General features: G+C 39.6%; 1 protein-coding gene across 1 annotated transcript in view; it reads left to right on the top strand.

The window, feature by feature from the left end:
* DCTN4 (dynactin subunit 4) overlaps positions 1-15,273 on the top strand; it is a 31,418-nt gene extending 16,145 nt beyond the window's left edge. The window contains exons 9-13 of the mRNA XM_029216480.1: positions 4,673-4,746; positions 7,419-7,473; positions 8,723-8,830; positions 11,124-11,221; positions 13,748-15,273. Of these exons, the coding sequence (XP_029072313.1) occupies positions 4,673-4,746; positions 7,419-7,473; positions 8,723-8,830; positions 11,124-11,221; positions 13,748-13,961 (549 nt within the window). The 3' untranslated portion in view covers positions 13,962-15,273. The remainder of the gene's footprint in view (positions 1-4,672; positions 4,747-7,418; positions 7,474-8,722; positions 8,831-11,123; positions 11,222-13,747) is intronic.
* Positions 15,274-15,875: the final 602 nt, after the last annotated feature.

The raw sequence follows: 15,875 nt of genomic DNA, 5'->3' as shown, positions 1-15,875 counted from the left end.
AGCAAAAGCCTCTGGGAATCTATGAAACTAACAGCAGGGTTTCTTCAATAAATAAAAGAAACATTGTAAAAGAAAACAAAGTATGGAAAAAAAATGGAAAGGAGACCTTTGCGATCAGTACGATCCAACAGAACTTCTCTGTGGTGATGGAAATGTTCTTTATCTGCATAGTCCAGCATGTTAGCCACTAGTCACCTGTGGCTACTGAGAACTTGAAATATGGTAGTGCAGCTGAGGGCCTGAATCTTTCTAAGATGAAATTCATTTAAATAATCACGTGACTGGTAGCTCCTGTTATCAAATAACACAGTATTAGATTAGAAGAGGCCTATCAACCAAACGCAGTGTATAGACTTTAATTCCTGATTCAAACACAGCATGGAAAGATAGAAAGAAAGGGACCAGGGGAGGAGCGAGGGAGGAAAGAAAAATGTGTGAAACCTTTGGGGAAATTTAAATACTGACTGGATTTTTTAATGCTATTAAAAGAATTATTCATTTTTTTTAGGGATAATAATGGTATTGTTATTTTTTTAAAGTATCTTTATCTTTTAGAGCTGCATGCCAAAATGTTTAAGGATGAAATGACATGATGTCCGATATTTGTTGCAAAATAGTCAGGCATAGGGAGTGGGTAAGAGTCTAGGTGAAACAAGATTGGCCATTGTTGCTAACATGTTGCTAATTGTTGAAGTTGGGTGGCTGGTACCAAGAGATTTATAACACTACTCTGTATTTTTGCATATGTTAAAAAATTTCTATATTGAAAAACCTTTTTAGAAAGGAAGGGGCTTCCCTGGTGGCACAGTGGTTGAGAATCCGCCTGCTAGTGCAGGGGACACGGGTTTGAGCCCTGGTCCGGGAATATCCCACATGCCACGGAGCACCTAAGCCCGTGCGCCACAACTATTGAGACTGTGCTCTAGAGCCCATGAGCCACAACTACTGAAGCCCGCAGGCCTAGGGCCCGTGCTCCGTCACAAGAGAAGCCACCGCAATGAGAAGCCCGCTCGCCACAACTAGAGAAAAGCCCGCGCGCAGCAACGAATACCCAAGGTACCCAAAAATAAATAAATAAATTTATTTTTAAAAAAACGAAAGGAAAAGCCCACTTTAAATATAAAGACACATATAGATTAAAAGTAAATGGAGAAATCCAAAAATGGGCAGAAGACCTAAATAGACATTTCTCCAAAGAAGACATACAGATGGCCAAGAGGCACATGAAAAGCTGCTCAACATCACTAATTATTAGAGTAATGCAAATCAAAACTACTATGGGTATCACCTCACACCAGTTAGAATGGGCATCATCAGAAAATCTGCAAACAACAAATGCTGGAGAGGGTGTGGAGAAAAGGGAACCCTCTTGCACTGTTGGTGGGAATGTAAATTGATACAGCCACTATGGAGAACAGTAAGGAAGTTCCTTAAAAAACTAAAAATAGAATTACCGTATGATCCAGCAATCCCACTACTGGGCATATACCCAGAGAAAACCATAATTCAAAAAGACACATGCACCCCAATGTTCATTGCAGCACTATTTACAATAGTCAGGTCATGGAAGCAACCTAAATGCCCATCAACAGGAGAATGGATAAAGAAGTTGTGGTACATATATACAATGGAATATTACTCAGCCACAAAAAGGAAGGAAATTGGGTCGTTTGTGGAGACGTGGATGGATCTAGAGACTGTCATACAGAGTGAAGTATGTCAGAAAGAGAAAAACAAATGTCATATATTAACGCATGTATGTGGAACCTAGAAAAATGGTACAGATGAACTGGTTTGCAGGGCAGAAGTTGAGACACAGATGTAGAGAACAAATGTATGGGCACCAAGGGGGAAAGCCGCAGGGGTGGGGGGGATGGTGGTGTGATAAACTGGGTGATTGGGATTGACATGTACACACTGATGTGTATAAAATTGATGACTAATAAGAACCTGCTGTATAAAAAAGTAAAATTGAAAAAATTGAAAAAAAAGTAAATGGAGAAAAATATACCATGTCAATACTAATTGAAAGGAAGCAAGAGTAGCCATATTAATTTCAGACAGAACAGACTTCAAAGTAAGGACAGTTATGAGGGATAAAGAAGGGTATTACATAACGGTAAAGGGGTCAGTTCTCCAAGAAGATGTAACAGTTCTTAATGTGTATGTGCTGAACAATAGAGTGTCAAACTGTGTGAGGCAAAACCTGATAGAACTGCAGGAGAAATAGATGAGTCCACCATCGTAGTTGGAGTCTTCAACACCTGTCTCTCAGAAATGGACAGATTCAGCAGGCAAAAAATCAGTTTCGTATTGACCCATTGATCTCACTTCTAGGAGTCTACCCTGAAGGTACACCTCTACAAACCAAAACGTATAGAGGTTAGGGTACATCCACACAGTGAGTACCAAAAACCTATAAAACAGAATGTACTAATGTGGGATGTATTTTTAAATGCAAAAAGCAGGGTGCGCAGCAGGTACATAACTTTTTGTATAAGAAAAGAGGGAAAATATATGTATAAACATAAAAAATATTTGTGTATGTTAGATTAATAGACTGTTGGAACAGAATAGAGAAAGCAGAAACAGACTCATGCATGTGAGGAAACTTGATTTTACTAAATATGGCCTTGCAGGTCCCTGGGGAAAGAATACTATTGAAATTTTGCTAGGTCAAATGATTCTATGAATAAAAAATAAAATTGGGTCTCTAACTCATACCATACACAAAAGTCAATTTCAGGAGCATTGGAAACTTTGAAGAGTGGATATGATGACCAGTATGTCTAGAAGGAAATATGGGAGAATATTCTTTATGGCTTCTAGTTAAGGGAGTAGTCCGAAAATAAGACAAACCATAAAGGAAAAGTTATATATTTGACACATTAAAAGTAAAATTTAGGGCTTCCCTTGTGGTGCGGTGGTTGGGAGTCCGCCTGCCAATGCAGGGGGCGCGGGTTCGTGCCCCGGTCCGGGAAGATCCCACATGCCGCAGAGCGGCTGGGCCCGTGAGCTGTGGCCGCTGAGCCTGCGCGCCTGGAGCCTGTGCTCTGCAACGGGAGAGGCCACAACAGTGAGAGGCCCGCGTACCGCATTAAAAAAAAAAGAAAAAAAAAATCAAAAAACCTTTAAAAAAAAAAAGTAAAATTTATACCCCCATTCCAAAGAAAACCCATATCAAAATGAAAAGGTAGGCCATAGACTGAGAAAAGTAATTTGTAAGGTATATAATTGACAAAGAATTAGTATCCAGAATATGTAAAGAAGTATAGCAAATCAGTAAGGAAAAGATACCCGGTATAAAAATAACAAGTAGGTACTAACTTGCAATTTATGGCAGAGGAAATCCCAATACCCAATAAATAGGAAAGATACGCGAACATGTACAGTAATCAGGGAAATGTACATTAAAACTACAGTGAGAAACCATTTCATAATCATCAGATTGGCAAAAGTTAGTTTGGCAATATCCATCAAAATAATAAACGCATGCACTCACTTTTAGGAACTTATCCTACAGATACATTTATACATGTGGGAAGTGATTTGCATGCAAGATTACTCATTGCTGCATGATTTGTAGTAGCAAAATCATGGAAACCTTTATCAATTTGGGTCTGGTTACATAAGTTATGGAAATCATTACAGTAGGACACAGAGGTACATCTGTGTGTGCTGGTATGTCATTCCAAGGTCGATTCAGTGAAAAAGGCAGAAGAATATAAAATGTTCTCTTTTGTGTTATTGTGAAAAAGAAAGGTGATGTATGTGTATACTTCTATGTGCATCAGCTATCTGTGAGAAAACACATGAGAAGCTTGTTGGCTCTGGGGAGAGGAACAGTGGGACAGGTAACTGGTATCTTTACACTGTTTCTTTTTTATACCGTTAAAAAAATGTTTTAACCGGATGCATGTGGAACCCATTGAAGAAAGTAACCAAGTAATTGTTACTGTATTTTAAAGCATGAGATCTGGAATCACACCACTTGGATTTAAATCCCAGCTCCAAGTCTTACTGGCTCTGTGAAGTTTGCACAGATTATATACCTTTCCTGTGTCCCATTTTTATCGTCTGTGACATAGGGACAATAATAATTATAGTACCTACACCTACCTCGTAAAGTTGATGTGATGTTTAAATTCACTTAAACCAAGAATGCATATCTTTTAGGCTAGTAGAAAGGAAATTAAAAAGGACTAATAATAATATAAAAGAAAACAAGGAAGGGACTTCCCTGGCGGTCAGGTTGTTAAGACTCCACATTTCCACTGCAGGGGGCACGGGTTCAATCCCTGGTCAGGGAACTAAGTCCCCGCATGCCTCAAGGCACGGGCAAAAAAACAAACAAAACAAAACAAGAAAGAGGAAAACTCAGAAAAAATCCACATCGTTCATGCTTAATAAGAAGTCTGTGTTATTATTTCAGTAGTTTTGAAGCACTACAAGGTTATTAATATTTGATAGTGTGGTTGCTTATTTCCAGAAGTCCAAAACATCTTTTGTGTATTTTGGTTATGGGTAGTATACACTCTATTTCAAAACATCTGTGATCTTGCAGCAAAATAAAACCAAACTGTAGTAAACGCTATGCTTTTGGATTTGGCAGGTCTCTGGATCAGCGGAGTGTGTTCCTGTTTTCCTCTGATACATATTTTTTTCTTTGTAGAAATGTGAACATAATCTGAGCAAGCCAGAATTTAATCCAACATCTATCAAATTCAAAATCCAGCTGGTTGCTGTGTGAGTATTTGGGATTGGTGTTTTGGGTTACTGTTTTTTTTGTTTTTTCACTGTGACATGTGCTTACTCTTGGCTTAAAAAAGGAAAGAGAAACTACTTCAGAATAATCGTGCTCTTTTGTTCCTGTTTTGGTTTTGAAATACATACCAGGAAGTTGAAAGCAGATTTACAGACACAGAATCCAGGGTGTTGTATCAGGGCACGTGATAGTATGGTCCGTGGCAATGTGGTATGTTGCTGGTTGGAGAGTCACTAGTCATTCATCACAAATGAAAAAGTACCTCCGTTTGGGAATGGTCTCTTAAAAAAATTAATAAAATAAAATATAGCAGATGGAAGAATATCCCTGTAACAATGTTCATGCTATTTAACTGTATTTCTGATAATGCTTTGTTGAGTGGGATAAAAGTGATTATGTTAGCGTTAACTCACAGAGACTTGTCAGTAGAAGGGAATTTTGTGTGTGAAAATTATCTATCAAACAAGAAAAATTAGGAAACTATCGTCTTGACTTTAGGGTGAGAGAGCCCTTCCCAAGTAAGGCAGGAAGCCCAGAAGCCACTAAGGAAAGTAGCCAGCTTTGACCTTAGCAGAAAGGTACGAGTTGTAAAAACCAAAATTGACAACAAAGTCCTGAGACAGTAGAGCAAGAAAGAATATTTGCTACTCCATGATAAATAAAAGTTGAATATCCCTGGAATGGGCTTGTTGGGGGTGGGGGGGTGAGGTAGGGCAAAGGATTTGAACATGTAGCTCAGAGAAGAGAAATTCCAAATGGCGGGTAAATATATGGAAAGATGCTGAGACTTGATAGGAAAAATTTTAAATAATAAGTAGTATTGAGTGCTCGTGAGCGTCTGGGTAAACATACTTGCATACATTGTTGGTAGACTGAATTGCTAAGAGTTTTTTTGGAGAGAGACCTGGAATATCAAGACAAAATGACATAGACCTTTTAACTTGGTAGTGCTGTCTCAGGAATCTATTCTCTAGAAACAAAGCAATATATAAAGACCAATACATAACGATATGTGTTATAACATTTTAAAGGCAAAAAGCTGGAAACAATTTTAATGTCAAACTGATTAACCATTAACAAAAAAAAATTGATTAAATTGAGATACACTCATGTAGAATATTATGCAACAATTAAAAAGAAATAATTGGCAGTCAAAATGGCAGAGATGTGCTGGTCTCATGACTTAGGAGGGCCAGATGTGGGTTCTGGCACTTACAGAACTTGTCTAAACTGATTTCCCTCATCTCTGAAATGGGCATAACACCAGTCCTACCTCTCTCTTGTGGTTGTTGAGAAGGATCAAATGAGCTATATCTTCACAAATGCTTTGTAACTGTAAATCACCGTACAGTATGTTCTGTTTTCCCAACTATTATTTAATGCTTGACTGGTTAGGACTACAAAAATGGCATGTGAAGTGTGGTACGAGCTCCTTTCTTAATTAAGAATTACACTCATTACAGAAATCTTGAATGGCAGGATGTGCTTTGCATCAGTTTCTTAAGATTGCTTTGAAAAACAGTGCTTTTCTTCTGGCATCATGGCAGTGTCACCGGGGAATCTTAATACATACGATCTGGTCACACATCAGACCAGCTAAATCCAAATCCTTGATAGTGAGGCTCTTGAATTTGTATCAAGTTACTCAGGTAGTCCTGATGACCGTCATGAAAAATACCTAGTCTGAAGTTAAAATACCTTAATGCTAAGATGCACTCCTGCCCCTGCCCACTTGTAGTGTTTCTGCAATAGATTTTGTCTTATGTTAATATATGCACGGTAACATTTATGCATGCTTTGTTCCAAGCACTTTTTGCACTATTATTTAATTTATTCTTCACAATAACCTCAAGATAAAGGTACTTTCAGTGTTTTCAGTTTATAACCGAGACACAAAGAGGTAAATATCTTGCCCTGCTCTTTACAAAGAAGTATCTTGGTATATAAACACTAAGCTGGAATTTGAACCTGGGTTTTGAGGTTTTGAGTCCAGAACAAGCACATATAAGTACAAAATTCTATTGTCTTATTTAGAGAGGTAGCGTAACATAGTGGTTGAGAGCAAGGGCCCTGCAGCCAGACTGCCTAGATTTGAATGCTGTCCGCTTACCAGCAAGCTACTTCTCCCAAGCCTAGTTTCTTCCTCTGCATAATGGGGATAATAGTAATATCTATTTTACGCAGTTGCAGTGCAGATTACATGAGTTAATATTTGTAACATACTTCAAATGTTACACATAGTAAGTGCTATATAAAAGTGGTAAGTATGTGGTAGTGTTTTTATACCCCTATAATGTATTATTAAATCAGTCTTGGATCTTGTAACCAGTTGCCTATAGATTTACAGAAATGAATTAATAAAAATCTCAAAAAATATATCTAATACATATATAAGGTAGAGATATCTGCCATGATGCACACACATATATAGGCTCTAAACTAGAGGTATACGTAAGATTTCAGAAAGAATTCATTACCAGTTTGGTTTCATGTCTTAAGTTCTTATCGTAGTGGTATGATTCTTTAAAATTTTCTCTGACATGGTCTAATTAACATGAAGAAATCGTTTCTTTGCTGCACTAGCTTTAAAAAAAAAAGTAACAATTTTAAGAGACTCCAGTGACCATTAATGCATTTTTTTATTCACGCATAGCAATTACATCCCAGAAGTGAGAATCATGTCAATTCCCAACCTTCGCTACATGAAGGTTAGTACCATGCTTATTTACGGGAAGAGAAAGGATTAATTGATCAAAGATGTGTGCAGGGCTTCCCTGGTGGCGCAATGGTTGAGAGTCCGCCTGCCGATGCAGGGGACGTGGTTTCGTGCCCCGGTCCGGGAGGATCCCACATGCCACGGAGCGGCTGGGCCCGTGAGCCATGGCCGCTGAGCCTGCGCGTCCCGAGCCTGTGCTCCACAGCAGGAGAGGCCACAGCAGTGAGAGGCCCGCGTACAGCCCCCCAAAAAAAAAACAGATGTGTGCATATGTGTATGTGGTGGCTGTGTGTATTTGACATGGGATGCAATGAGCAAGGGATAAAAAAGAAAAAAGTTTGAAATAAAAAGGGATTGAGATTTTAAGTGTCATTAAGCTGGGGTTCTTGATAACAGCATCTTTGAAATATATGCAGAAGGAGCAGTGTGCACATTACATTGAGGTAGAATCATGGCAGGGAAAGAAAGGAGATGTTAGACCCCACAGGCATCTTCAGCTCTCCTCCAGCCGGGAGATTCTCCACCATCTCGTGTGTGTACGTGTGAGATATCAGGAATCAACTAGATTTCTTCTTTACCACAGCCCCTCTCTTCTTTGAGGTCCTTATCTCACGCACAGACACCACAGTGAATTGCACAGTGTTCGGCAGCAGCGTCTTAATTCTTTCATGCTGCTCATGAAGACACTTTTATAGTCCCTGTTCATTTTAAATTTTTTTTTTTTGCTAATGTAAAGAGCATACCAAACAAGGGCAAATTATGGTTCAAGAAATCTTAGAAGTCTTTTACAGTCTTGATGTGCCATTTTTTTCCTATGCTAATATACCTGGCTAGCCTGTGGCTCCCATATTTTATTTATGAGGGCTTCCTTCTTTTTAGTCCTTAAGTGGCGACCTGGGTAGGGCAAGAGTTGTAAACTTTAAACAATCACTTAGGTAATGTGTATTTCTCAGAATTTCTGCATCTAGTAACTGGCCCTTTCTGTGGGATCTATTCCATTTCCTCAGTGAAATAGCAGCTCCAGAGAGTATGTAGACTAGCATATAAGTAACAGAATAGGAGTTAGTGAGCACTTTGAGAATGCAGTGATGTAGAGGCACAGGTGGGTGTTACTGTTCAGGAGTAATGCTGGAGGCATGGAGGGCGGAGAGGGTGATGATTTTGTGATCTAAGCATCTAGGAAAGTGGACCTAGGTGGCAGCAGTGGAACATGTCTGAAAGATGCCTTTCCTTTTCCCCAGGAGAGCCAGGTCCTCCTGACTCTTACGAATCCAGTGGAAAACCTCACTCACGTGACTCTGTTGGAGTATGAGGAGGGGGACCCTGATGATATCAACAGCACTGCTAAGGTAGGAACGCTTTGCCTCATCCTGAGTAACCCTGACTTCTCCTGGAGTGGCTTCATTTGCCCTGGCTTAAAGGACTCCACACTGTCTCATTTTCACATCCAAACAGTCATCAAGTTCTTCTGATTTCACCTCTTGAGTTTTTTTACTTTATCCACAAGCACACTGTCACTGCCCTTTTAGAAGGTCTCATCATTTCTTACGTGGACTGTGACAGTAACTTCCTAACTCCCTGTTTTTTCTTCACCTGCACTTCCATGCCAGCCCATCTTCCATCTTGCCATTAGGGTGATCTTTCTAATATCTAACTTTGATCATGGCATGCAGCTTGTTTGGTGTCCCTCTGACGTTGGAATGAAGTCCACATTCCTTGGCATAGCTTAAGAGCTCCCTGATGTCCTCACCTCTCTCTTTTCTTCCAGGATGATCTTCCCTGAAACCCCCAAATCTAGCATTCTCGAAATTGTGCATATTAATGGTTGAGATCCAAGCATATCCAATGGGTCATAAACTTTCATGCTTCTAGAGGACTGCATATGCTATTCATTTTATCTAGAATTCCTCCTTCCCATCCCCACTCCCCTGACATACATGGCCACACCTCTCTTTCTGCCTGATGCGTACTCATTTTTCAAGACACAAAGGAAATAACATTTCCTTTTAAAAGCTGATGTGCCTCCACTAGATGCCCTCTGCTTACACAGAGTATACATAGCACTAAATATATATTTTTTAATCGTCTATTTATTTATTTATTGGCTGTGTTGGGTCTTCGTTGCTGCATGCAGGCTTTCTCTGGTTGCGGCGAGCAGGGGCTACTCTCCGTTGCAGTGCGCGGGCTTCTCATTGTGGTGGCTTCTGTTGTTGCGGAGCATGGGTTCTAGGTGCGTGGCTTCAGTAGTTGTGGCTCATGGGCTCAGTAGCTGTGGCGCACGGGCTTAGTTACTCTGCAGCATGTGGGATCTTCCCGGACCAGGGATCGAACCCGTATCTCCTGCAGTGGCAGGCGGATTCTTAACCAATGCACCACCAGGGAAGTCCAAGTACTAAATATTAAAATAGGTAATTTTGACTCTCAGTGTTGGTTGAATGAATGAAATGAGGCCTTTCTACTTTTTGCTACTTCATGATTCATCTAGTACTTGAAATTTTAGAACAAGAACTTTTCTCTATAGACCATCTATTACTGACTCATAATTCAGCATGATACTCATAACAAAAGCTGGTAGAAAGGATGCCTGTATCTTTAATTAGCTGTTATTCAAGTTATACTTATTAGTAGAGAATTTATCTTTTTTTTTTTTACTTCTGCTTTTTAATGATTTCATTTACTAGCATCACTTCCAAAGAGAGATGACACTCATCTGTCCTTGCTCCTTTTTAAAATAACACTAATAAGCTGTGCCAGTGAGGATAGAGACAGAAATAAGTGCCCGATGAGTATACCCAGCTTATGGATTTGCCGTTTTTCTCTCTCTTTACAGCTCCCCGGCCACATTTATATCCATAATTAGTAATGTTGTTTACATTGTTATCTGTTAACTTCTAACATAGCGAAGTTGAAGCCTAGTTACAACATAAGGCTAAGTGTAAAGAATGCTTAACTGTTTTTCATGGCCATAAACATACCCAGTATCTGCATTTCAGAAAATATGTTGGAACCACTGTTTCACATTATGTTTTTTCTTTTTTAAAAAAATGAGGGCTTTCCTGGTGGCACAGTGGTTGAGAGTCCGCCTGCCGATGCAGGGGACGCGGGTTCGTGCCCCGGTCCAGGAGGATCCCACATGCCGCGGAGCGGCTAGGCCTGTGAGCCATGGCCGCTGAGCCTGCGCGTCCAGAGCCTGTGCTCCGCAACGGGAGAGGCCACAACAGTGAGAGGCCCGCGTACCGCAAACAAACAAACAAACATGAAGAACTGTTTCAGATATACCACAAAGCATAAAGAATAACGTAGCAAACACCCATATTCCCCCAGCCCCTTAAGAAATAAAACATTAAAGACACAGTTGAAGCCCCTGCATCCTGCCCACTTAAATTCCCCTTAGCAGCCCCAATGAAGTAAGCACTCACCTGACTTTACCATTCCCTTAAATTTCTTTGTTCTTATACTTTTATCAGAAATGTCCAAACAATATGTTAAACTTTTTATAAGTGAAATAATGTATGTTTCTTGAAACTTGCTGCTTGCTTCTGCATGTCTAGGTCAGGGCAATACTTTTCTGTATTCCACTGAATGAATGTTCTACAACGCACTGGTTCCTTCTGAGGCAGCCCTCTTTGTGTTGCTCTCCAGGTGGTGGTGCCGCCCGAAGAGCTTGTTTTAGCCGGCAAGGATGCAGCAGCAGAGTATGACGAGTTGGCAGAACCCCAGGACTTTCAGGATGATCCCGAGTGAGTGATCCTTTTGTGACACACACACACACACACACACACACACACACACACACACACGCCACAGTTGGCTGGTACACGAGGCCCGCTCACAGATCTCAATTTTCTTATCTGAATTTTTAAAGTAATTTTTTCTTCCTATTTATAAAAAGAATTACTATAGAAATTTGATGAATATATATTTATTTTTATATATAAAACCATGAAGAAGAAAATATGAAGAAGAAAATAAAATTTCACCACCAGAGATTAGCACCATTAACATTTGCATCATTGGGATCATTCTGTAAGCACAGTGTTTTTAACCTATGTTTCCTGTGTTAAGAAATTTTTCAAGTGCATGATTGTTCATGGTTGTGGACAGGATATAGTATTCTATCCCCAAAGATTTACCATTGGATTTGTCCCCCTGCCCCCCAGCCTTTCCATCTTAGAGTAACAGATTTTACTCTCTCATACCTAATAACTGAGAAGTAAAAAACCAAACCTTTCCCAGATGAATACATCAGTCAGGTTCCAGTCTAAAAACAGAAATCACATCAGTTATTTGAACAGAGAGAATTTAATATAAAGATTTGTTAACTGGGTAACTTCAAAGGTTAAGAAGAAATCTGCAATATCCCAGAGATGGTAATTTTATGAAGCAGTTACCACTCCTAGGGCTGAGGGAACAAAGGGAAATGGTTTAAATGATTCAAATTTAGAAGCTTGAAGGAGGAGCCCCATGGAGCTGAAACTCAGACCTCTGGGAAATGGGAGCAGGGACACTGCCTGACTGGTGCTGGCATCACAGGGTGCCAGAGGAGGGGTGGCATGCTGAAGCTGGTTATGCAGTTGGAAAACCTGGATACTGCCGCTTCCTGAGTGAAGAGGCATTGCTAGAGTGCTGCCCGCAGGAGCTGCATGCAGACAGGAAGCTCACCGGGAGAACCAGGCCCCTTCTTCCTGCAGGCTTCTGGTCTCCGTTAGAGCCCCTAAAGGGAGCCTGGTAAGGAACCAGCCTACCAAGCAGAAATGTGGTTAGCAGAATCCTGTGTCACAAAGCAGGCTACAGAGCTGAAAAGCAATAGCATTTAATACACTGGTGTAGGGAATATTTAAGGTTTTTTAACAGAATGATCAAAAGCTCCCTCCGCAAGATCCCGGAAAGAAGAAATAACATGGGACAAATTAGAAAGACAAAGTGAGAGCAAAGAGGAGGTTAGTACGGTGATTACCACACTTGGGTGAACTTCAGAAAGCACCAGCGTGGGTGTTTTAATTTTTTTTTTTTAATCCTGTATAGAGTACCAGACCCCACAGCTTCTCTTTAACAGGTCTAGGTAGGCACCAGGAATCTGAATTTTTTTAAAAAAAGCTTCCCAGGCATCAGTGGTTGCCTGGGAAATTAAGGCTAGGAAGACTTTTTCTTTTTTACTATTTTTGAACTGAATTTTTAAAATGAATCTGATGTAAATCAGAGGTTTGATTAGTTACTTCAAAGTGATTGTGTTAATATAATACAAAATGCATTCTCTATAATCCTTGCTTTATATAAATTATATTAATTTAAGTAGAGAAATTTGTTAAGCCAAGGTGAACTTCTGGAAAGATCATCTGAGATAAATTCCAGTCAGATTACATGACAGATTAATGAAAGATTGAATTAATTATATTCCATATTATTGTACTTTATAGAACTTCCAGATATCTGGAAATTAGTAGTGCTAATACTGGATAATATGTAAATATTTGATTTGAGTAACTTTTCTTAAAGTAATTGAGTATCATCTGGATAGTAGATCAAGTTCTGTTTATTTCATTGCCTTTTGACTTTTTGAAGCTAAGTTATTTAAACACAAACTTCAAGTGCATATCAGAAAACTGAAATGGAAACTTCAACTAAAGAGATTTTTTTTCTATTCTAAAAATTCCTAATTTACAGACTCTATTTACAAAACACACTGATTTATGGTATTCCAGAAACTCCTTTAAAGCTCCGAGTTAGCATCCGTCTATATCCTACAGAAATAATACCATATGTATATAAAGGTTAATGTGAAGGGATGTTTGTAACAGAGGAAATCAGTGTATACTAATTATGGTCGCTATGCACCCATTAAGTAGAATGGAGAAGACCTAGATATACCAATATGGACAGGTGTTTGTGATAAACAGTGAAAAAAAGCATGTTACAGAAGTGTCCCTTTTGTGTTGGTTAAAAAAGCAGAAAAGTGTAAGTGCACAGAAAAATATTTGGTAGGTTAAGAGCCAAACGTTTACAGTTGTTCTCTGTACTGAAGAGGAAAATAAGAGGAAAGACTTACTTTTCCCCATTTAAAATTTTTATGACTATATTTTACTGTTGTAATATTTAAAAAATAAGGAGGTCAGCATTTTGCTGAAGAAACTCTTCATTGTTGACGAACGGGATGGTGGTCATATCTTGTCAACAGAGATTTCCTGTGGGGCATAAAATGACTGTGAGTCTTAACAGGCTTGGCTGACTTGCGACCTGTCTAATATTATGCTTATTTCCTTCCATAGCATTATAGCCTTCAGAAAGGCCAACAAAGTGGGTATTTTCATCAAAGTGACTCCACAGCGTGAGGAGGGCGAAGTGACCGTGTGCTTTAAGATGAAGCACGATTTTAAAAACCTGGCCACCCCCATCCGCCCCATCGAAGAAGCTGACCAGGGTACAGAGGTCATCTGGCTCACCCAGCATGTGGAACTCAGCTTGGGTCCGCTTCTTCCTTAAAGTGTTCCAGTGGTGGGCAGATCCCAAAGGACAGTATCATCACAAACCCGCGTTAAAATGTGGAAGCCGCTGCTTCGTTAGGCCTTGTTTATAATGATGTACCCATGCACTACTGAATCCTGTTCCTCGGAGGTTGGGGGCATAGGCAAGGCATTAGGAACACAGGGTGACTGCTGTTCCTCTGGCCCTCTCTTCTGTTAACACCCGTAAGTCTGTGTCTCCCTCACTGAACCCTGCACGTTGACTAACAACAGCATAGTTCCATCCCAAGAAAGGGGGTGGCTGTTCCTTGGAGTGGCATTTGATTGACCACTTGAGAAACTGACCATACTATCTCCCGATCTGATCTCATAAAGGATCACAGTCTCACAGATGAAACTTAAAATAACCAAAAGGTAGGCCCGCTATTGATGACCCAGCATTGGTCTCAGTATACCAGCTGCTTTTTGCATTCCACTAGATATAATCTAGCACTCTAAACATATCCCTTCACTTGCCATCTTGGCTCCCATCCATTTGACAGGATAATAGAATCGTCATGTTGTCTTTAGTTTTGTGATGATTGGAAAAACCTGTGAAATAGTTAAGGCACCTTAATTTGCCCTCTTTTAAGTGAATATAAGATACTTATTTATTAATTGTTCTTAAAAATTTTTTCCCAGTAGAATACAGAACTTTTTCTTCTAGGAAGAATTTGAGAAGCAAGCAATTACGTGTCATGTCAAGGGGGTGGCAAATTCTGTTCATTTTAACTGTCGCCACAATATCCAGGGACTGATGCTGCCGCAGCGAGCCCGTCTTTATGTCTTACTCCCTATGCTTCTCTTCAGCTCGGCCTCTTTAACTCAGTAAGTTGTTCTGAGTGATGGGGACCTGGAAAGAGCCCAAAGAAAACTTGGTGGACAAGTTCACTTCTGGAATTCAGAAAACATTTTAAATGTCAGATGTTTATCATGATCTGAACTAATGTTCTTTCCATTGATTTGAAGGGGAAGTTAACATTTGTAATCTCTTGAATCCAAAACTGGATATTCAGAAAAAGAACCTTCTCCCTTCCTGCATTTAAGACTTTTATCATACGGTTTGTCAAATAAGAGCATTTTGACCATAAATCATAAAGAATACTTGCCTAACAGCACACATGCTGTTTTCACTTGGTATCCTGGAGTTGGGTTGCTAACCTTAATTTCTGTGATGTCTTCTCAACTGAGACTTGACAAAGTAGACCACCACCTGCACCACATCATTTTCTGTAAATGTATTGTTAGCAAGCAGCCAACAGACCTTTGGGGAAAGAGAAATTTCCTGTTTATTCTGGTTTTGTTTTTAAGTTCAAGCCTTTAGTTTTTTTAAAAAAATTAAAGGTATATATAGTAATCTAGAGTACAGACAGGACACAGTTACTTTTCAGTTCCCCTTGGAAGATAAAAATATTTAGGAAGCCTCTGAAAGACACTAAATAGTACTCTTAAGATCAAGCCAGTATTATGAAACAGTATTCCACAGAGCAATATATATGCTGCAGTATGAGAAAAAAAACACTCATGTCTCCAATATTATGACAGTAATAAGGCTTAGCCTGTTAGGAGTTGGGGAAGGGTGTTGCATAATGACAAATCTGCAGACTATAGAAATAGCTTAACTTTTTGTGACCCCACGAAGTGTCAAATTAATTTTTATTTCACTACTCACTACAGCCTCCTGTGACGTGAGTGCTCCATATTTGCCAGTGGAGGAGATAAGCCTCAAGGTAGAGGATACCTTCCTATGTTTACACGTTTGCGTCGACTACACACAGTTACGTGTTGAAGGCATATAGCTGGTGTTTGTTCCCAGAAATAATAATGTTGAAGTAATGGGTCTCATCACCCCCATGTGACACAGAAACACAAAAACACTATTGATCATAGAATT

The sequence above is a fragment of the Monodon monoceros genome, unplaced genomic scaffold, assembly GCF_005190385.1.
Source record: "Monodon monoceros isolate NGI ecotype Baffin Bay Population unplaced genomic scaffold, NGI_Narwhal_1 Super_Scaffold_12, whole genome shotgun sequence".
In the NCBI taxonomy this organism is placed as follows: domain Eukaryota; kingdom Metazoa; phylum Chordata; class Mammalia; order Artiodactyla; family Monodontidae; genus Monodon; species Monodon monoceros.
The sequence above is the reverse complement of the archived record's forward strand: the minus strand, read 5'-3'. Positions and strand labels throughout refer to the sequence as shown.